This window comes from Epinephelus moara, chromosome 16 (genome assembly GCF_006386435.1).
Source record: "Epinephelus moara isolate mb chromosome 16, YSFRI_EMoa_1.0, whole genome shotgun sequence".
NCBI lineage: Eukaryota > Metazoa > Chordata > Actinopteri > Perciformes > Serranidae > Epinephelus > Epinephelus moara.
In genome coordinates this window covers 15,967,930-15,991,555 of record NC_065521.1, presented here as the reverse complement: position 1 = coordinate 15,991,555, position 23,626 = coordinate 15,967,930, and the positions used below count along the sequence as shown (strand labels likewise).

Here is a 23,626-nt window from a genome sequence, read left to right as displayed (position 1 = left end):
CGGCTAACATGCTAACTATTATCTGTATGTCACTAGTCACTTGAACCAAATTTAGGACGATAGGAGACGGGTTGAAATAAACCGAAATTTCCCTTTAAGTTTTTCAAATGTAATTTTTTGGGCGCTTTAAGCAACCCAAGCCAAGTACCATCTACTTCCATTGTATCCAAGAGAAGTGGCCGATATCGCCAACACTCTGCAACTCACACCTACACAATCTAGACTGATAAACAGCACTACAACTAAGAGGAAAATTATGTCCCTTTCAGACAATTTCTCATTCAAGTAGAAGGAAGTTCGAAAACTCAAGTGTGTGTGGCAGTGTTTCCTCCTCTAAGATAAAATCTCTTTGCATCATATTGTAACTGGGTTAATGACAAATGTGGTTTTGATTTTCAAATATTGTGACAAAAAGAAGCAACAGTTTATCTGGCATTATGTGATAAGTATGGAAGCCCATAGAGGACATGAGTGAAAATGTATTACCTGTCTATGTGTGTTGATGATATGGACGACAGATATGTATCCAGGCTGACCCATGTGCTGTATCGGCGAGCCCTCCCACTGCCATATGGGAGCTTGTAGTAGGTAGTTTTTTAGTTCTTCCCTTTTCCAGTTCTCATCGCAGGGTAACTAGGGAAGGAATATTGTATGTGATCAATTTATTAATTACAGCGTAAACAGACTGCTTTTTCATGTGTACTTGTAACCAGATGTACAGCAGGTATTCATTACAAGATAGGAGAGGGCGCAGTGGGAGGGGCTCATGGGTTGTGCCATCGACTTGTATCTCCTGTCTTCTATGTGGTGCATCCATTTCTGTAGCTCTGCAATGTTGGCGCATATGAAGACCTTAGAGTCCATCATTGGACCTAGACAAAAGAGGGAACAACATAAATCATGCTGAGTGCACTGCGTTACCGTGTCTTAGTCAAAGTTGGTAATTTCCACTGACTCACTGCTGATCTCAAACATGTGTGGTGAATGTGACGTGTCAGGGTCCAGGGAGACGGCTTGTAAGGAAAGTCCAGAAAGGGGAAGGATGCCCTGTGTAAAGTGTAAGAAAAAAAAATCGTGCTTGTCATTGTGCTTCAGCTTATTACTGTCGACTCAAAAAACCGTTGCGGTTTCTGTGTGGTTGCCCATTCATGCAACCAGCACATATGGAGCTCCTGTGTTCCTTTTTCATTCCTCCGTCTTATATTTCAATTTTATGTCTTCAGCAACTCCTGAGAAATATATCTGGCTCTTTCACTGCTAAATGCTTCACTATCGAGACATAAAGTCCATCCTCTTATGGTTGACCATTATGGGACATAATTACAGAAAATATATATATATTTGGTAGTTAATGGAGACAGACAATTTTTTATCCTATTTGAATTGTGCAATGAACATATCCTGTTTGTCAATTTAAGAAATATTTTCAAGAAAGTCATTTTGTTGTAAAACTGTTCAAGTATAAGACTGTTAAAATGCGTAATTAGAATGTCATGAAATTAATTCATTGATGAATCTTATGAATTAATGAATTTATGATCAGTTGAAAATATTTTAGATTGTGTGTATATGCCGATGACATGACCTTAGTAAACAGACCCATTGGGTGAAGCTGCCTACCTGACCCACACTGTGGCCCTTAAACATGGTGTCACATCAGCATGTTAGAAATGAATGTGGCCAAGACTAAAATGATTATTTGCACCGGACAAGATCTGAAGACAGAGCCAGTTTCACTCGATGGCCAATGTGTTGAAACTGTGGAATGTTTTAAATACCCTGGTATTGCTCTGGACTCCCACGTGAGCTTCTCTGGAAACATAATATATTTTCAATAAATACTCACAGCGACTTTATCTTCTTAGGAAACTCAGTGGCCTCAGTGTTAGTCAGCAGATTTTAGTATTAGTGTATCAAACTATGGTTGAACATTTCACCTTCCTGTCTGTATGGTCATCTTAAGTGTACATCCAATAATAAACTCTGTGGGATTGTGACAATGGCAAGTAAAATAGTTGGCAAGCCACAAAAGCCCTTAATCCAACTCTCTATAGAAAGGATGAGGAAGAAATCGAGGAGCATCTTGGCAGATAGCTCCCATCCTCTCTTCAGCCATTTTGAGGTCTTGAGCTCCAGGAGGCACTATAGAGTCCCTCTGGCAACTAAAATTTATCTAAGAAGGCCTTCATCCTAACAGTATCCCCAAGTCAGCAGTGACTGATGAGTTTTAAACCACAGACCGACAATGAGCTGAACTTGTGTGTTTAAGTGTTTTGTAATGACTTTATATGCTTTTCTTGCTGACTGTCTGCTTTTCACAATGTTGTCTTTTGTGTTTGATGAATTGTTGCGAGTGACGTCTAAGCTTTCTCTATCGCTGAAGATATGATGCCTGTATGTTTCATAACAGGATGTACTCACACAAGCAACAGGTATTGCTCATTCTTTCTGTTGCCAGCTGATAAAAAGGCCACTGGATAAAACACTTCAGGTAAAATAACCTTACACTTGTGTGTAGAACATAACTTAGTTAGCTAGCTGGTTGACTGATGTTGTTGATGTATATCATGCAAGACGAGAGCTCACTGGTTTCACATTAAACTAAATGGTACTATGACAAACTGCAACTTTCTCAACTCATAAAGTTATCTTCTAAATTGACAAATCTGTAATTCATGGCATAATGCAAACAGGATCGGTAAATTTGGCTCGGCCTGTTAATTACTGTACATATTTTTTTATATGTACATATATGTACTGTACATATTATATAAGGTCCCATGGGGGCGGGGGGGTCTTCACCTCTCTGTGGTCATCAGCAAGTCACAAACTTTTGTCTGTCTGCAGTTTGGTGCTGGGCAGGTAGATGACAGTGGGTTTATCAAGGGTTTTTTCACTGAAAACAATTTCCTGACTCATTTCACATTGCACATATGCATTTGATCTGTTGTCAATAACAAAAAAAAAAGATTGGTGCAGCTTTAATGTGGGGTGGACTCTTTGAATCCACTATTTGACATTTCATTTTACAGTAAAACAACAAAGAATACCTCATAAATGAAGTCTTGTCGAGAGTGGTCGAGGGAGAGGATCAGCAGGTGGAAAGAAAACAACACCAGGAAGTGTTCACTGGTTTCCTGTGGGGGACAAAATGAAGACACGCGACAGAAGTTCATCACCAAACAAGCCACAAAACCCAAACATCATGCAGTATTGACTCTTGACTACACATCTGTAAGCTCACAGTATCAGAGGCTCCATCAACTGACCTGATTCACTATTTTTAATAAAGGTTGCTTGCTTACCACATACTCATGGACCCCAACAATTACAGCTTCTTTACAATTCACAGACAGAGAGTTTTAGAGTATGCCCCTTTAGGAAGACGTATTGGTGGGGCCACACCTCATAACTCCCAGCTGACTCCCTGTGTTACCTGTGTGTAGCTGTTGTAGAGAGACACCAGGGAGGAGTGGATGATCTCTCCATACATGTGGGCAGGTTGGCCTTCCCACTCCCTGATTGGCTGGTGGGAGTAAATCCTGTGGTGCAGCTCATCTCTGCTCCTGCCCCACAGCACCACCTACAGACACAAAACTGTATCAGACAATATCCATTGATCAGGATTTACAGATCTAAATATTTTTGGGGCTTTTTCAGTGGGGGGCATTTTCCCTCAGTTGTAAAAAACCTTCTCTGTTGCTGTTTTTTTTTTTTTTTTGGTTATTGTGGGGGGTTTTTTGTTAAAAATTACACTGACCCCATCAGTGTTTATATGTGGCCACATGTTTCACAGAGCCATGACTCATACATTACAAAGCAAATTGGAGTTTGTTTCACTGTTGCAAGCCTCTAGTCATTGCTGTTTGGGAAATCCAGGGGGATTTTCGGTGTCTAAAATTAAAACATTGTCACTGAGGACTTTGTTTTATTTTTCTGTAACGGCTTGGATGCTTCATATTAAATAGACAGTTCACCCCAAAATCAAAAATACATATTTCTCCTCTTACCTGTAGTGCTGTTTATCAGTCTTGATAAAACTCAAAAACTTGACAGAAAAACTAAAAACTAAAAACTCAACAGCAATGTCTCTTTACAGAAATCATTAACCAGTTATATAAGACAATCCACAGACCTTGTTGTGAGCAGCTTCATGTAGGAACTATTTTCTTCCACAAAACTACACCCACCAACAGTATCACCGCACAGGAGGAAGTCTGCATGTACTCATTCATAAGAGGCTCGTGGTCATGACAGTGTGAGATGTAAATATTAATGGTGTCCTCCTCAGCTGAACTGTAAAGTTAGCTAGCTCAGTGGTGCTAGGTGAGCTAGCAGTAGATGCACACTTCTGTCTCCACAGTGTTGCAGGTGGTGGGTGTAGTTTGGTAGAGAAAAAAAAGTGACTACATGAAACTGCTCACGACAAAGTCTGTGGATTATCTTGAGTAACCAGGTCATGATCTCTGGAAAGAGACATTGCTGCTGAGTTTTTCAAATGTATTTTTTTGGTGCTTTGAGCAGCACAAGCTGAGTGCCATCTAGTTCCATTATATTGGAGAGAAGGTTGATATCTCCATCAATCTGCAGCTCACACCAAAACAATCTAGATTCATAAGAAGTCACTACAGGTAAGAGGAAAAATATATTTATAACTTTGGCGTGAACTGCGCCTTTCAGAAAATTTCTCATTCAAGTGGAAAGAAGTGTGAAACTCAAGTTTGTGTGGCAGTGTTTCCTCCCTCCTCTGTTTCCTGTAAAGTTTGAATCACACCAAACATGGAATGCAGAATCTCTCACTTTTGTCATGGAAATTCCCACAGTGTGTAAACAGTGTGCGTCTGGCCTCAACACAAATAACAACAGCGAGTGGAAACAGTTGATGTACATCTTGCCACACTATGCATGAGCAGTGTTAAAGTGTTGACCAAAGTGAGACACACGCTGTGTTGTCACTGTGAAAAGTGCATGATGAAGTTACAGTCCTACAAAATTCACACAACACACACACACACACGCACACACTGACCTCTTGTTCCAGGTGTCGCACTGAAGGGTAGCGCTGTGGTGGCGGTGGTGGTTGTGGCGGTGGCTCCTGCTCATCTCTGCTGTTTCTAACCGACAGCTGCAGCCTGGTCTCTCCCAGACTCCACACCCTGAATAAACACATTTCATCAAATGTTGATGTGTTAACACATTTCATCAGACAGTGCTGTCACGTTCTGACAGCACAGTGGTTAACTTTGTGCCCTCGTTGTAGCACGGATGTGGGTTCAATTTCGTGTCTGTGCAGCCTGAACGTCAAAGTGCATGTTCTGTTTGGTTCTGTCCTGTAGTTCAAAGACAGGTGAGTCAGGCAGACGTGCAGACTTGAAACTGTCTCAAAACCATGATTGTGGGCTCCTGTTTGTGTATGTTTCCTACTTGTGCATGCTTGCACTGGCTTCAGCCATGGTGCGCCTAAAAGAAAGCAGAGACTGAAGAGCAATAGAGCATATCACAATGTAAATGACATGTCTAGACCCCCCTGCAGTCCAGCAGCAGCCAGACATAATCAGATTACAGTGTAGCCAGAGCAGGGCAGACCCACACCTGTTGACCCTTCACTGACATATATTTTGTCCACATGCTAATTCTAAGCAGGTTTTGAATGAATATGTTCCATTGGTGATTGTGTGTGAGTGAGTTGTTACTGAGTAGCAGCTGGCACCTTGTATGGTAACCTCGGCCACCAGTGTGTGAATGTGTGAATGTGACATGTAGTATAAAAGTGCTTTGAGTGGTTGGAAAGCTAGAAAAGCACTATACAAGTGCAGTCCATTCATTTACCATATGCCTGAATTAGCAGTACACCTCTGAGCTCAGTAAGTTTGGATGTGTTTATGGAGAACTGTTAGGTGCTCCTTGGTAAATCCCCCAAAGTTGGACAGATGTTGTTCCCCGCTTCGCTTGGTGGATCAATATGTTGAGCTCCTTACAGAACTCAAAATGGAGAGGAGTTAAGGAGTCTGTCTACCCTTATCTTGAGGTTTGTGTAATCTGTATAAAGGCCTATTTATGGGTTTGCATTGCAATCTACCTTGGGCTATAAATTCTGGTTTGTGATTGGTCCATGCTATTGCTTCTTAAAATAATACAAAATATCAACATTTTTGATTGGTAGAGGCAAGAAGAAGCATTACATCTTTGGCAGCACATTTTGATGTCTCTGTAAAGTTTAATTAGCAGTCTCATTTGAAATGTATTGTTTAAACACTGGGGATTTTTGCACATATTGCATCACTTCCTGTTAGCACAGGGCATTAAAGGGTAACACCACCTAAATTAAGAATTCCAGTATGTTATTTTCATGGCCAAGTTCAACAAATGTGTGTGAACATGAGCTTCTCTCTCAAAAACAGTAACCAGAAAAGTAAGTCTCAAATGTGTGATGTCATAAAGTCTGGAGCTGCTCCATAGATAATGAATGGGAGCTTGATTTTGTGGACCCACACAATGTTTGTTTCCTTTTCTATACCCAAATGAGCTTTTCCTGTTGTAGTGTTCTCAGGTGTGAAACCGAAAATGTGCCCGTATACTCAGAACAATCCCCTGGGTGCGCTCAGTGTCATCTAGAATGTCTTTTCCAATTCATTGTCTATTGAGCTGCTCTGACCTTTACACCCTATGACATCACAAATTTGAGTTTTATCACTCTGGCTTTTGGATGTGAAAGAGAGTTTTGGACTGCCTTAGACAGAAGAATAACATATATGAATTTTGAAAATGGGTGTAGCTCCCCTTTAATTTCTTGTATGCACAGTTAAAACCAATACATTATAACAAGTATTAAATAGTGCTTCAGACTAAATGATAAGCAATCTCTATGCAGTGATAGAGTGTATATGAGTGTGCATCTTAGTAACAAATATCTTTGTTTGTGTTGCAGTGGGTAGTAATTATTAAACAGCCACACATAAGGACTGGTATTTACTGTTGTGATTAGCCTCTGCTAATCCCCCTGTCTAAGAACGAGCGGTTATTTGTCCCGCCCTGACTCTGTATTAAACTCCTCCATGCCTCAGCCATTGTCTTATAGTAATCTGCTAATCACATCAGTGCAGCATCACCGACTGCTCAAGTTCATGTTTAGTAAATAGCAGGCAATTAGTTCTCCTGCCTTGTTGTTCTGCCTGGTGCTGATGAGTGGAAACCATATGGATGTAATGTGTTGTTCTGCAGGTGTTTTCATCCTGGATAAAGGGTTTATAATTAAATGTTTTCTTCACAGCATTACCTGGAAGTTTCTGTTTATAACACACCGCACATCCTGTTACTGTGTGAAAAACAAGCATGTGTGTAGCTGTGTACATCCTGAAAATGGTATCACTGAATTGAATACACTGCAGCTCTGAAAAAGGTTGTGCAAGAGGCTCTCCTCTCTTGTTTGACATATTCGGTTCCAAAACGTGACGCATAACATGCCAAAGAAAACCACAGAGGTTGAAAGCTGCTTAAATGCTTTTTTCACTTCACAGAACGTCACCGCTTCTTCCTCCAGAAGTCACTGATTCTAAAAAAACCACATTTAAACCAGCCTAACCGGTATTGTCTCTCTACAGCTGTGAGAAAAAGCACAATAAATAACACTTCATTTACATTTTTGATGAAGTAATGATGCTGGTTGTGCTTTGTTCCAGGATCCAAGTTCAGCAATAAATGTGTTAATTCCCCACCACTACTTTTCTATTTTTGCTTTAAATTGTAAATGTATCTTTGTCTTACCCTAAATTGTCTCCAGAGAGTTCCAGGAGCTCAATCTCATCAGGGCCCACCTCGTCCACTCCAGTATGCCTCTGGGTCACACTGCAGCATCCCATGACGGACGAGGAGTCTGTCCCTCTGTGCCTCGTCTCAGCTTCTAGTCCTCACACTGAGCACCATCTGCCCAGACAGTCATCCCCTCTGTGTGTGTGTGTGCCACACTAAAACCAAAGAGATAACAAAACAAGGGGGCTGGTTGGGTCCAAAAGAGGATATTGTGCACTGGAGAGGAGGAGGAGGGAGGGGGTGGCACTGCTAAGCTCTAGTTCCCCCTTTTTGCCAGCATGTAGTGTATGTTTCCATCCAGCCACGAGAACGAAAGGTGTAAAAGCTTTTGAAGAGGAATTGAAGATAAAAGTTCTTGTCGAGCCGCAGCGTAGTAGCTGTTCCTTCCTTCCTGTCAGTTGGCTGTCTGCAGAGAAGTGAGCAGCTTCCTCACTCTGTTTTTTTTTACACTCTGAACTCACACCGGGAACCTGCTGACACATAACAGCATGACAAATAAAAAACGGCTCTAGTGTCATTCCAACCTTAGCATATGTAGATATTTAAAAAATGCCTCTATACCTCTTGGTGTTGATAAGTCAGGCTCTCTGATGCTCTCAGCCTCCTTGTTGAGAAGCATGTGGATGAAGCAAGCATCCTGTTGGGAAAGATGGGACCATGCCTGCCCGTGTTTGCATGCAAAGGGCCCGAATATGGATAGGCAAGTGAGATAATTATGAGTTATGAAATGGAGAGGTAGAGGGCTGCAGTCAAAACAACAAGCCACAACAACTGTACAGTGGAGCCATGTGTTGATCTTCCTGGTTAGAATTACAGTAAGATGGTGGGAGGGTTTGTACACAGTCTGTCTGCTATTTCTGTTTCTGTAAAGTGACGCAACGCCATGTAAGATGACTGATGGATATATTTTCCATTTGCAACAGCTTTCTATGTGTGCTTTGATTACAGTAAACATGTCTGACTCTGGGACAAATAAATAAATAAATCAAAATCAACCATTATTGGAAGTGTTATTTAGAACATATTCCTTACATAGCACCAGTTAAATGAACGCAGTTATCATTATTCAAGTAATAAATACATTCTTTCATGTCACAGTAAACATTTATTTCTTTGAGAGGAAAACAGCACCAGGTGTCAAAAGTATAGGTCTTTTTTTCCAGATAAAGCTTTAGATCTCAGCTGTTTGCATCTGATGCATCTCAGTTCCTCTTTCTTCTTATAAACTCAGCTCTGTGTCCTCACCCAGCTCTTCTTCACATTTGTTCCCACACACTGGAGGTCCATCATGAGGAGGGCTCTCTGAAGAGTCACTAACAGAGATCCCTGGTGACGACAGCGCCATGATGATCCTCGTCTTCTGCCGTGCCGTAGAATGCGTCACGTCGTCTGCAGCTTTTAAATGATGGTGCAAAGTACATTTGCTGGGCTTGAATACAACCCGCGGCCTGAGGTTCTTACTCCTGACAGTCTGTACGATGGTGCTGCTGCTGTGTAAATGTAAAGGCCCCTGCATTGACAGAGAGCTTTGATGGAAAGGTGAGGCAGCAGTGGAGGTAGAAGTGGAGGTGTTGGGGTGCTCGTCAGACTTTGACCTACCCCTTCCTTCACTGCTCGCGGAGACATTCACATTATCAAGGGGCACAACTTTGCCCTCTGTCCCTGACTTAAATCGTCTGGCTTGAGTCTTTTTGGTGCTTTTGTGGTTGAGGTCACTGTTTGTGTTGCTCTTGCTCCAGGCCAGCACTGGATCAGGAGGGAAAACTCCATTGTAAAGCAGCACAAAGTCCCTCTGATTGGCCAAAGGAAGAATCCTCTGCTTGAGACGACACTTGCTGAAGATCTCCAGAGTTAAATCTAGAGCATGAAGGAGTGACAGCAGATATTAATATGTTGGGTGGTATCACACATCAGCCTGCTGAGCAAACAAATTAATAGAGCAGCATATTTAATGAAGGGAACTCTGATGCATGCAGAGAAATGATGTGACAACATTATAAACTGTTAGTAAAAAAAAAAAAACTGTTGATGTGATCAGCTTTATTAATGTGAGCTCACCCAGTGTCTCAGCAACAGTGCTGGGTATCACCTCCTTCAGCACTTCACAGTTCGTGTGAAGAGCTGGGTTACAGTTCATTTCCAGCAGCCACACCTATTTCATACACATGAAAACGCATTTAGTCCAAAACCGCACAAACTCTGACCGACATTCAGATACTCAGCAGCGTCTCACCCACCTTGAAGTTCTCGTCAATCATGAAGTCACAGCCGATCAAGTCAAAGAGGCCCAGTCGACGGTCTAACTTGGATTTGACTGCCAAGAAACACTGCGTCATGATCTGCTGCATGCGCTTCTGATGCATGAAAAAAAACAACAGTTGGTCAAATTAGGCGTCAGAGTCAAAGTGGCATACATCATAGCAGTTCTTCCAGCAGCCATTTTAGATGTCTGCAGCTCTCAGCAACAATATCTGAGAATGTGTAGATATCTTCAATGATTTATTTTTCTACTCTTTTCAAATGATCATCATTTATAAATGGTCTAATTCTGAAACATTTTGCTGCATTCTTGATTTTTTGGCCACTTGGGGGCAGCAGAACAAGGTATACACCAGGTATAAATACATCATTGACTGTTTGCTGTTATGTGCCGAGCACAGAACATACAGTGGGTTTTAAGGTGAAAACAGCTACCTGCTGCTGCTGGAACCAAGGCTGATGGGAGATATATCTGTGGGTCAGACAACCAAAACAACAACTGATATTCCCCTGGGATCATTTTAAAGTATTTTACAACAGAATCCCCAGTGCAGGGTTTGTAATGAATGTAAGTGAGCACTGTGCAGGAAGAAGTGGACACACTATGACTTTTTTCTAACCTACTATACAATGACTTTTTTTAAGGTCATGTCTTAAGACATACTACACTATGAATTTTGAATAACTTGTTGACTTTTTTAATGACTTTAAATAACATACTTTTTTTTTGATAAAATACTATTTTTAAGACGTACTGTACTATGACTTTTTAATGACTTTTTCATGACATACTATACTATGACTTTTGGATTGCTTTATTTTTACATACTATACTTTTTCATGACTTTCATGACATATGTATTATTACTTTTTCTATGGCTTTTTTTTTACAAACTATAATTTTAATTTTTAATGACATAGCCTACTGTACTGACTTTTAAATGACTTTTATAACATACTGTATTATGCCTTTTATGGGTTTTTAAATGATTTATAATTACATACTATACTATGACTTATATGGATTTAAAAAAAAAAGAAAACTATATTTTTAATGGCATACTGTACTATGACATTTTTAATTACTTTTATGACATACTATACTATGACTTTTCAATGAATTCTTCATGAAACACCATACCATGACCTTTTTAATCTTTTTTCAAAATGATTTTAAATGATGATTTGTTTTTTATGAAATACTATACAGTGACTTTTTAAACGACTTTTTTAATGACAAATTATAGTATTACTTTTTAACGACTTTCTCATGACATACCATACTATGACTTTTAGAATATATATTTTTAAATTACACACTATATTTTAAGGCATACTACACTATGACTTTTTAATTACTTTTTAAGTACATGTTATACAAGGACTGTTATGACTTATGACTATACTAGACTTTTTTAATGATTTTATACGACATGCCATAATGACTTTTTAATGACATTTTTATGTCATACTATGCTATGAGATTTTTTTTATGTTTTATGGCATATTATCCTATGACTTTTTTTATTACTTTTTTGTGGCATATTATACTATGGATTTTTTAACTTCTTTTTTAATGACATACCAAATAAAAGCATACTTTAGTCCTGCCATGACTTCTTTATTACATTTTTTACGACTTGCTGTGTCATGAAATATTGACATTTCTATGGCATACAATACTATGACATTTTTATTGTGACATTTTTTGTGACATTCTATGTTGTGGACCAAAAGGAGAGCTTGTCAGACAGCTGGGAACTATCGTCAGCTGTTTATATCTGTTAGTAGAGTGTAGACCCCACTCACCTTAGCATCACTTCGCTGTTTAGCTTTAAATATTACAAAAAATAAGGTCACAGATTATAATAACTATGCTACGCAGTCTTGACTAAACTAGTATCTGGTCTAGCCACCATCTGAACAAGTGCTGATTCTCTTTCTTTTGAATCCAGATTTGGAGCATAAATGAATTCTCGTTAAATGTGTTTACTGCTAAACTGGAAATTAGGCTACTGTCATTTGGTGTAAATTTTATGCACTTTATATGATCACAGCGGTAAAAATAGTCAAAGTCAATACATGTAGTTGTACATTATTTTTCAGGGCGATTTGATACTTTATGAATATTGGGGGAGACTTGTTCTGTAAGCTTTGTAGTGTATTCACCAATAAGAAGCTATAATTCTAAGTGAAGTATTTAGATGTAATATTTATTAGTGCAGCTTTAAGCTTGTTACTGTATCTCACTAACTCACTAATATCTTACCAGCTAACACATTACCTGACAAAGGGTAAGTTTAAAAATCACGTTAAGGAAATATTAAGCTGCACTTGTAGCAGTGTTAGTGCAGTAACATAAGTTGCAATATCACTGTAAAGAAGTTTTTGTCACATTCCAGTAGGCCTACATTAGTATTGCACTTCCATAAAATCTGGGGAACTGCAAGTGTTTGGAAAGGACAGAAAAAAAATCAAAGCAACAGAACACAAGATATATCCTGACTTTTAGGCTGTAATTTTATTTCAAAAATACTAAATCCTACACTTCCTATGATGTAACTCCATGACTTTTAAATCAACTTTGACATAAAATATCTGTGGAGGGCCCTTTTAATTCATTCATTCATTCCTTTTAATTCATGTATGATTAATAATAAAGTCATGATGTGTTGAATTCTTATTCTTATAAATCTAATGATGTAAGTTTTTAATGTCTACACAGACAGGCTTTACTAAGATTAGGTTCTTTGACTGTAAACAGTATGAAAGGTCTCACTTGGACTCTGTTAAACCAAACAACCACACTGTGGTTTGTGTACACTGATATATATGTCACTATCAGGGTTTGAGGTTTCATGGGAACAGGTGCAACCCAAAAATGATTCAAATGTACACACTGTACCTTTCTATGTACTGTAAGAGGCACTATGGATGAAAATATAGAAATATATTATAATAACATGATGTATCCTCAGACAGGAATGAGATCATCCGAGCCTAACCACTACCTCAATTAGCTGCAAACGCCAACAACCATCATTATAATGGTAATTGGTCCCCGAGAGCTACAACACACAGCAGCACTCACTGCAAAGGTGCCCAGCACCCAGTCCCTGGGCAGACCCTTGGCAACCTGAAACCTGTCGTTGACGTAGGTGTTGAAGCTCTCCATGGACCACACGGTATCCTCCTTTAACTGGCTGTACAGAGGGTTCTTCTTCTGCATGTACTGGAGATGGACACCAGGGGGACCAGAGACACACAAAGCAGTCAGCAGGAGCAGAGAGACAGTTCGTGCCACAGCTAATGCCAGCTCTTTGGAAATTACAAGAGTAATGCAAAGAAGGGAGGGAGGAAAATATCTCTCCACTATTATCATGAATGAATTGTCCTTTTTTAATTAGTGTTAAACAGGAATCTACAAAGCAAACATTAGGCCTTAAACAGCCTAAACAGTTAACTTTTACATGAAGTATTCTCCACTGGAAGTCAAACCCAGAGTTTCAAAATCAGGCCTTTGTGTCTAGCTGGTGAATGAATGACAGGGTGCCTTTTAACTCCGAAAATGAACAGTCATCTAATAATTTCACCCACACAATAATGTATTGTACCAAAGGAAAACAACAAAACTGCTTGTTCACACCCAGTGCTTCATTTTATTCAGTGCATTCAGTGGTTTCTATTATTTCACTCAGTCTCACTGGTATATCTTTATCTATAAAGCCATTTTGGACAGACTCCCCGGTTACTTATAGGTGAGTACCTATGCCAAAAACTTCACAACCCTCTCATGGGTTGTGATCCCAGGACATTATCACCATGACTGTCCCGAGAGTTCGGACTGAGATGGGCAAAAAGGCTTTCATGTACTCTGCCCTCACAACATGGAACATTCTACAAAACACACTAAAACTCCAGGACAGAATCACAATAAATGAATTCAAATGTGCTGTAAAGGCACCTTGAGCTAGTTTGTGTCAACATTTGTTGTCATTGTTGTGCGTCGTAACCTTTATGTCTTGTTTTCAGGAATCTGCGTTGCTGCCTTTCTTGGCCAGGATTCTCTTGTAAAAGAGATTTTAATCTCAATGAGTCTATCACCTGGTTAAATAAAGGTTAAGAATGTCTGACTGGGAAATAAAAATGGACTGAACGAGCTGTGTGTAGGGATTGTTTAGTGTTTCAGTGCTGATAACCCAGTAACCGCAAATAATGGGATATCTTCTAAAGTGTAAAAAAGATCTACTTAATTTGTTTAGCTCAGACTGCTGAAGCCTTTTATCAGCTTCAGATATATATTTGAACAACTGTCACTTACAATGAAAGCTTTAAAAGGCCGGTATGAACAGCAGAAGTGATTACAGCCAGCAAAACCTGTTTTAATGCTCATATGGACACATTACTACTGTTCTAACACTGACTTCACAAACGGTGAATCTGTCCTTTAAACTTCGTCCAGTTAACCCTGGATATTTTGGCAGAGTTTGACACATATTGAGGTGTACCTGATTGGTCAGGTGGGCAGAGAGGTTGTTGGAGCGGGGGTCATAGAGGTCGCAGGTCAGTCGTACATATCCGTGGCGAAAGAAGACCATGTAAGGTGCAGTGCAGGCGATCAGAAGGTAAGAGCGCACATCAAACTTTTTCCCTTTCAGGAGCAGTGGACTCTGGATGTAACTGGGGGCAAAATGACAGTTGACTTTAAGGACAATTTGTCAAGTTGTCATTTGTCAACAAGAAGATGCTGCCTTTTTGGAGCCATAAAATGTGACATGCTATTCATTTTAACAACCCAATAGTTACGTATGTTCACCCACTGCTGAACAATGCGAGCCTGAGGCTGGCGGTGGTGCGTCTTCCTGTTGGTCTGGCTGTCTTCTGAGTGCTGCAGCTTCAGTTTGAAGGCATCGATGTCCTCTTGGCTCTTCAGCAGAAAGATGCCTCTGCCCTGGTTCAGACCCGTAGGCTTACAGATCCACATGTGACTCTCATCATTGCTCACACCTGGTAACAGTCATTAAGTTGTGAGTCGTGCTGAATCTGAATTTCACTCCATAACTGTGTCCTAAACATCCCACAAGGCAATTCTTCACCTTTTGTAATTGTGTTTTCTAGATTTCTATGCTACTTTATACTACACCAATACATTTTAGAGAGAAACACTTTAACTTTTTACTCCATTTATATGATGGCTGTAGTTACTAGATGCTTTGAATATAAATAAAGCATATAAAATCATATGATCAACCTATAAAATATGCTGCATTGTTATCAGTCAAGCTACCCAAGTATACAAAGTAGCTAAAATTAGCTTTGCCTCAAGTAGCTAAAGATTAAAATGCTACTTACATTTTGATGCATCAGTAACAATAATGAAATAATATCATGTGACACTCTGACAGGAGCTATTATCCTCTATAATGAGTACTTTTGCAGCTGTACTTCCTCCACCACCGACATTTCTTGACAGTACTACTACTACTGCTTTTCCAGCAGATTTTTACACATGCTGTGATCAGTTTTTAAAATATTTCTGCTTGTATAACTGTTCTGATGTGTCTTTTTCTCTCGTCTTCCTTTTCATGGATTCATCCATCACCCAGAGATCTCAGCCAGCTGTCTGTCTTCCCCTGTTTACTTAGTGATAACCATGTTTGCCATACCCCACACATCACTTATCATAATTCTGTGTGTCTGTATCACCACAAACATTACAGGAACCAGGGTATTGTTTCATTCCCAGTTGGTAAAATTGAGGAAAAATGTTTTTCAGTTTTAATATTAAATGTATTTCCTTTGTGTCAGGCCTGTCCTGCAGCTTTACATCCACATCCTGTTGAGCGTTTCTCCTTGTGTTTGTGTCTCAGCCCTGCCCTCTACTGACTCATCTCTATGGTAACAGCATGTTCCCCTGGTGATTTAATCAGGGCCTTATGGGAGGTGAAGTGGATTATTTTCCAACGTCCTCAACCTCTTGATTAAACAATCACCAAGGCAACAGTTGTCTTAACGCCGCCAAGCACAAACTATTCTGTTTCTTGTCAAAAATTTGATTGATCTTATCTTAAACTGGAGCCTCCTCATCAAACACAAATCCAGTTGAACCAGTGTTCCTTGGGTTATTGTTGCATGTATTTTACCCTCCTGCTGGGCAAAGAAAGCCTCCCTTTCTTCCCTCACATCCATGCGGAAGGTAGTGGGAATAAACTCTTCCATTTTCAGCCTCCTGTGAAGAACAACACAACAAGGAGGAAGTGCACGTGAATGGCTGTTTTCTCAGCTGTTTGAACCTGCTTGTGTCATACATTGAAAATCAAAACTGTGAGAAAATGACCACATCACTTTATTTTTAAACCACAAAGTCATTGAGTGCTTAAAGGACCATACCTGTGTGTTTACATGTTTTTTTATCTATTCAAAAATAAATCATACTCTAGATTACTGCTGAGCACTTTTCAAAGCATGCTGTCATCTTGTACATGTGTAATCGCGTACCTTTTTGACAGCCAAGTTTGTCTATTAATGTATTTAACTACAGTAGAGAGCTTACTTGGGTTTGATAATACATTGCAATGATTATCATATTTGCTTTTAATATTTCATAGTACATAAATTTTTATATCTCTAAAAAGTTGATTTACCAAAAGAGTAAAAGGAAAAACACATTCAGGAATTTAAATTAATCAATACATTGGTAAATTCTCAAAGATGCTGTATGCTGGATTTGTTGCATATGGCCTTAAACAGTATTACTACTAATTTGGTCCATTGTAAGTATTGCGTAACATGAAAATGCATTTTTTTCAGCTTTAGTTTAAGTTTTTTATGCAGAGAATAAGAATTTATTTTGTAAATTATGATATATAGGCCAAAATTCACAATGTAATATAAATATAAATAAACTAAGCAGTTATTTTAATAATTGTTGCAAAGGAGTTTTTATTTTTTCTAAGTGGAATCTGCTTGCACTGTATGTGAGAGAGCAGTTTACAGAACATAATGGGGTCATTTAATCCAGTATAAGTAACATTACTTGTTGGGTACAGTTACTGGAATACTGTATACATGTGTTTATGTATGTATATGAATACACATACAGTACAGCATGCTGTATGTACAAAAAATGTAGATGTGGTATATGTGTGTTGTATTACAATTATCCTGTGCAATTATCAATCATGAACATACAGTATCTTTATGAGTGAAAAGTGTAAATAGCTTTTATATTATTTTATTTATTTATTTTTACCTTTTTTCATTAATTTCATTTCAGTTTCATTTATCAGTCAGTCACTTTTCCGTGTCCTTGCTTTTGACTCTTCAGCTGCTTCAGGACTTCCCCAGTGTGGGTTATTAAAGTTTATCGTATCTTACATCAAAGCATATTCACTACTGTACTGCTACTTTACTCTGTTAAGTTTTCTTCTTCTTCTTATATTGTTGAGGCCTAACAAACATGCTCAATGCATTTCCTTCCTTAAATATCTACAAATTATTCTTTTATAGCTTTAATTCTGCATTGTCCATATCAGTGTTTGCTAGCTAGCAGTTTTCTTCCTGACCTTTGCTGAGGCACTGCTATATCTCTTGGCACCAGCTGTTTGTTAATGGAATAGTGTGAAACCTCTGACAAGAATGTGTATACAGTAGTTTTGGGCATGCATGTACTTGTCCTAGTCAGTGTTATTATAGTCTTGTTTTTACCTTAGTTTTTATTTTATTTCATTTTTAAATTAAGTTTAGTTTTAGTTTCCAGAGTGCGTTGCCTTGTTTCACTTTAGTTTAAAATGCTTAAAGTGATTAGTTTAATTACTTTCAGTATTTGTTTTAGTTTTGTTTTTTTAAATAAAATGTCAGATGCAGTTGACGCACAGTCATGTATACATCCCAGTCTCCGTAAACATTTGCACCAATGCATCAATATGCTTGCTGTGTTGACAAATTTGACCATATTAAAAAAGACTAAAACTAAAGACATTTCCTGTGGATTTTTATTTAATTTTAATTAGCTTTGTAAGTGTAGTTTACATTTCTATTTCACTTGACTGCATTATTTTTCAGGTGATGATTTTAAAAGAATCAGGTTGTAAAACATTATAACTGTATTCACGTACTGTCAATATGTAACCACTGGAATAGTTTATATAACTGTCACACATAATGCTCGATACCAAGCTTGTGTGATTCAGGTGGGAGGTCTGATTTCTAATTATGCCGTTTGCCCGTGTTTATTAAATAGTATCACAGGCTGATATGTCTTTGAATCAGTATTTGCAGAGCCGGGACTCTATTGAACACCCATGATGGCACCAGATTGTTGCTAGGAGATTTGTGACACAACTATAAATTCTGTAAAGGAAATAGCTGTTATATCTGTCTGCTTTTCACACACACAACCTCCGTCCTCGACCGTGGTTGACTTTGCTGCTGACTCGCTCATACTCCCGCAGACTGCTCAGGAGGCCGATCTTGGTGGTGAGCACCTTGTTGTTGGGAATCTGATACACCAACTGTTCACCTGGGAACCACACATGAGGATTACAAGTTTTCTTTCTGTGAACTGAAAGCAATAAAGCTCTTTTTCTACTAAAAGCAAAATGAGATTTCCAATTTTATTTAATTTTCTATGGCATCTCTTTAAGACAGGCAACATTTTTACAGTTTATAGTAGAACACAGCATACAGATTATGTCTTGTGATTAATATAGTACTTGACCTTCCCTGAAGTTACAGTAGTTGGCTGGCGATTTGGTCTCACACCACTTGAGTTTGAAATCCTCCCTGTGCTTGTTGTAAATCCTCTTCCATCCTTTGCTTTCACAATAACCTCTCACTCTAAAGGAACAGTCCCAAAGGAAATCAGTCACACTTCTGCTTAATTACACAACAATCAAGAGGTCAGGTGTCACATGTAAAACTAGGGTTAAACCCAAAACAAAATGGTGGATAATGTTTTTCTGCTAGTGTGAGAGCAAATGTCTCCAACACCTTTCTTAAGCTTTTAATTTATACTTAAAATCCAACACATTATTTTATATTTCTCTACTTACATTTCAGCTCCGTTAGCTCCTCCAAAGAAGTAGAAGGGCCCAGGCCCCCGGGGCTCCTCGACCTGCTGCTGCATGTCCCTGTCTGGGAATGAGCAGGTCGACAAGTCCCTGGGGAAGGACCTCCGGAGGTATGGCTCCACCAGACCCGCACCTGATACTTTTACACGCACAAACACACAGAAATCACACAGTCATTCATACTCACACAAACATATACAGTAAATTCACTATGCACATGTAGACTGTGTTTATGAATTGTATTTTGTTATGCTGCAACAAAGGCTCAACATATGGAAAGAATAACAAACTACATCACACTTGATTATCCATTTCTCCCTCCACACACCTGACCCTCTATCCCGGCTTTCCTGGTTGACAATCACATGGGAAAACCTCTCTCTCTTTTCCCGAGTCTGCGTCTCCTCCCTCTGGACCTGCTCCAGTCCACCTTCTAATGTCACTTCCTGCATGCCACTATGGTCAGGTGATAAAGGCTGTTCTCTGGGTGGCTCCTCCTGCCTCAGGCTTCCTGCGGGCTGACTGTCCCCACAGAGAACCTCCACTTCCTCCTCCTCCGCTTCTTCCCCTTGTTGCCTCTCCAGTCCGGTCTCCTCTGCCTGGCCTTCACCGCAGGGCTCCACCCAGCACTCAGATGACATGACCTTGTGTTGGTGCAGATCGCTGGCAATGGCTAAAAATGCTCCAACATGGGAGGACAGGTGGGCCCTTTTTTGGTTTGTAGTGACACTGTAGTCAGAAATTCAGACCAGCAGTGAGGTGTGTTTGCACTGAAGATTTGTGGGAGTATGAAAGGAATAAAACAAGGGAAGCAGTTTACCCTTCATCAAAAGTTCATGTACATGTCAGCTGGTAACATTATATTATTTTCATCAGCCATGCTGACATCATGGCTCTAGGGATAGCTGTGTCAGTCTCTTGGCAGGTCGTTCAGACTGAAAATGTGTCAACAACTACTGGATGGGTTGTAATGAGAAGTTTTACAGGCATTAATGGTCCCTGTGGGATTAATCCTAATGATTGTGGTGACTCCCTGACTTTACTCTGGTGGTCATCCTTTTCAGAATTTGTCCAATATTTTGAAAGAAATGTCTGCAAAACTAATGACATTCCCACCATCCTTAGCTGTACTTTGTGTTTGGGCTAATTAGCAAATGTTAGCATGCTAATACATTACATGTACCTGCTAAACATCAGCATGTAAATGTGGCATGATGAGCATATTAGCATGCTGATGTTAGTATTTGGCTCACAGCACCTCTGTAACTAAGTACAGCCTCACAGAGGGGCTGATGTAACAGTCATTTTATTCAGAGGTAACCCCTTGACCTTTTGTTTAACACCAAGCACTCAAACTTTGCACCTGATCATCACTTTGGCCAATGGACAGTTGGGCCAAAGTAGTCCCCAGAGTCGTGGTCTTTTTCCTCTTGCAACAACATCAGCCAAAAATGTCAAAATTTCATTTTCTAAAAGGCAGATTGCAATGAAATCCATCACCTTTTACCTTTTTTATCAGAAGAACCCTTAAATGATAAGTGTAACTACTGAATTGTTTGGTTTAGTTTAATTACCATTTCATCCTTTAGGGTTTGCTAGCACCTTTTAGTGGGTTTATACTTTGAGTCTTTTATCAGTATTATTATTTTGTCTGTATAGTTCAAACTTAAATTACATTTAGCAGACTTGGAAAATACAAAAAAAGATAAAAAGAAGTGTGATGAAAATGTGCTATCAGAATAAATGTGTTGTTTTGTATTAGAAAACAGGAGCTGAACTGTGACCTTATTGTAGCTACATTTACAGTACAAGCAAAGGGGTTTACCTGCACCTCCAGTGTCACCCACAAGGACAGCCAAACTCCATGAAAACCTATTCAGCCTGTTCTTCCGCCATGTGCGCTCAACCTTGCAGTCCAACGGTAAGGCCCAGGCAAACAGCAAACCTACAGACTGAAGGACAGGCTTGGCGGAGGTGGAATCACATGGTCTCTCAGCAGTTTAGCCCACTCTAACCAGCCATAGTCTGTCACACTGCAAGTAAGGAAACCCACTAGACCAATGTAAACAATCACCGGTTACTCGGGTAATGGGACCCTTAGCAACAGTTGCCGCTCCTAGATTGAATCTTACAACAACAGCAGCTCAAGACAAACTAACTACTCAAGATTATGTATCCCACACCTACCCCACCTCTAAGTTTAGCTTCATACAATATTAATTGCCTGTAAGCCTCTGTTGTGCGAACCCTATGGTAACATGAGAGGAGAGTGTCAATCAAAATGGATTTGCCAGTTTTCCGGGGTATTATATCCTGACACAAAAGGTAAAATAATATTTTCTGCAGGCTCTGTGACATATGTTTAACAGAGTGAGAATCCTGTCCAGGGGATATGTTTTAATGAAGGTATAGTGGTATTCACCTTACATTTCATACCGGTTGACTGTTTCTTTTGGAGCCTCATATCTGTAGCTCCATTTACACCCTTAACACCAAAGCCTGAATGGTTATGTATCTACAAATACCAAAAAAGTTATTTACTGTTTCAGATAATGCAGAAACAGTGCACTAACGGATAAAATGATGAATACAAAGATGAATTCCACCTTGGTTAAACCTACAGCCTCATTACATTATTTTATATTTTACATTTATTGTGAAAATCAATTTATTTTAACATTTAATTTACCCAGATGAATAATTCCTCGAATCATTATTCTTAAGTGCGGTTATTATCATGAACTGTATTGTCTAGAGCCAGATCCAGTGGCAGGTATGCAGCTGAGCAACATAGTATTTGTCTGCTCGCATTGCAAATCCACTTATCACCTTTCTGTCTCGGTGACTTGACTCAGGAGGAAACACCCAGGCCCAGCTACGGTTGGCAATTATGCATAATCTCCTCTCTTCCTCCCAACAGTCTGATAATTGACAGGGGAGGGTGCCTCTTAGATCCAGCATCCACGCAACCTTATAATTATACATACAGTAGGGTAACCAGGAGTGACGCAGGCACCTAACACCTGTAGTTGAGGAGCATATTTAGAGTATTTAGAACATATTTAGAGCACCTCAGTAAAAAAAGTGTCATAAAAGATGGGGAAATGGGGAACAGCCCTCAAAAATGCAAGGGTTTAATTGCTAAGGTGATAAATGCAAAGGTTTATGGTATCAGAGAGAACTGATGTTGACAGCTGAACAAGCCGACACAACCACAAACCTTGAGATTTTCTTGTTAACAATCCAAGAAAAACAACAGCCAACTCTTTCTACATGGTTCATAGCAAAGAAACGCAAACTGTATGTCACATCACACCCCACAGTATGTTGTTACACATTTCACACATGACTAAATTTACAAGAAGGAAGCAATAGTCTTGTCAGCCCAGTCATTTACAGACATTGCAAAATGGCAGCGATAAAAAAGAGCTGCTTGGCAATGATGCCAGTTCGGCCACAGCACCCCACTTATTAGAAACGGGCCTCCCATATTCTTGTTTAACAGAGCTTTGTGTGGAGCCAGTGTCAGCCACACCTTGATAAAGAGCCGCCATCTGATAGACACACTGTGCAAAGTGCTGCGTAGGTGGACAAAGAGAACAGGCTTGTTTTACAGCCCTGTCGACCTCATGGTTCACCATCTGCCAAGAGGCTGTGTGCATTTGTGCGTATAGGAGAATAATGTGTGTATGCATGTGTATTTTGTGTGGCTGTTTGTATGTTCGAGGCTTAAATAAAGGTTTGAGTGTTTGAATTAAAGTTTTCTTTTGTGTATGAAATATTTTTTAAATGAAATGTTCTCTCTTTGATCTCAAACAGTGGGGGCAAAAGTGTGACACTTTTTACCTTTTGCTTTCCTTTTGTTATCTTTGAGTTTCTGTGGGTGGTGCTCGTCTGTTCATCCATGGCAGCTGCCACCGCTCATATGCTAACAAGCCAGTTTTTCTCCTATTTACTCCAAACAAACCACACACGTAAGAAAGTAACATCAGCACAGTACATCACTCCTGATTTTAAAAAGAAAGACAGTGGGTGAAAATGTATGAGCATTTCCACAAACAGGGTAATGTGATCTATCGCAGAAACAAAATATTCACTAAGTTATATGAAAATGAAACTTATGAATGTATATCATTAGGCGAAGAGTGGTGTGCGTGTGCCTGTCTGTCTCAGGGTGGTTACACCATAAAGTGTGTGCCTTTGGAGACTCGCCCATTCCCATGTCATCTCAACTGCCTCCTGCACCAGGAAGTGCTCAGCAATTACAGGGATGCAGCCTGCAGCAATGGTGTCCCTACACAACCTATTATTTGGAGGGATTCTCCTTGTCAAGGTGTTATAGTGGAAGGGACGGAGTTAAGTTTCGATGTAAAGAAAGGCTCGTCTCAATAGGGTCTCTCTCTCGCCCGCTATTCATGATTTCCTTACAGAATTACACTGGGAAAGCAGAGGGGGCTGATGTAGTGGGGGGGGCGACATTTTGTTCC

The 23,626-nt window shown here is 39.6% G+C and overlaps 2 protein-coding genes across 2 annotated transcripts in view; both read right to left on the bottom strand.

The window, feature by feature from the left end:
- The window catches only part of LOC126403233 (uncharacterized), a 12,312-nt gene extending 4,299 nt beyond the window's left edge, over positions 1-8,013 (bottom strand). Inside the window, exons 1-7 of the mRNA XM_050065787.1 lie at positions 7,765-8,013; positions 5,030-5,156; positions 3,437-3,583; positions 3,051-3,137; positions 960-1,047; positions 736-872; positions 487-633 (exon numbers count right to left, since the gene is read on the bottom strand). Of these exons, the coding sequence (XP_049921744.1) occupies positions 487-633; positions 736-872; positions 960-1,047; positions 3,051-3,137; positions 3,437-3,583; positions 5,030-5,156; positions 7,765-7,859 (828 nt within the window). The 5' untranslated portion in view covers positions 7,860-8,013. The remainder of the gene's footprint in view (positions 1-486; positions 634-735; positions 873-959; positions 1,048-3,050; positions 3,138-3,436; positions 3,584-5,029; positions 5,157-7,764) is intronic.
- Positions 8,014-8,273: 260 nt separating this feature from the next.
- On the bottom strand, positions 8,274-21,105 carry ttll10 (tubulin tyrosine ligase-like family, member 10). Its single transcript, XM_050065786.1, has 13 exons — positions 20,965-21,105; positions 19,468-19,868; positions 19,122-19,278; positions 18,788-18,906; positions 18,469-18,589; positions 16,212-16,297; positions 14,889-15,075; positions 14,577-14,748; positions 13,160-13,300; positions 10,047-10,163; positions 9,868-9,961; positions 9,055-9,666; positions 8,274-8,470 (listed from the first exon to the last, which is right to left on the bottom strand). Exons 2-13 carry the CDS (start codon positions 19,778-19,780, stop codon positions 8,406-8,408), a joined length of 2,184 nt encoding a protein of 727 aa, XP_049921743.1. The 5' UTR covers positions 19,781-19,868; positions 20,965-21,105; the 3' UTR covers positions 8,274-8,405.
- Between the last annotated feature and the right edge of the window lie 2,521 nt (positions 21,106-23,626).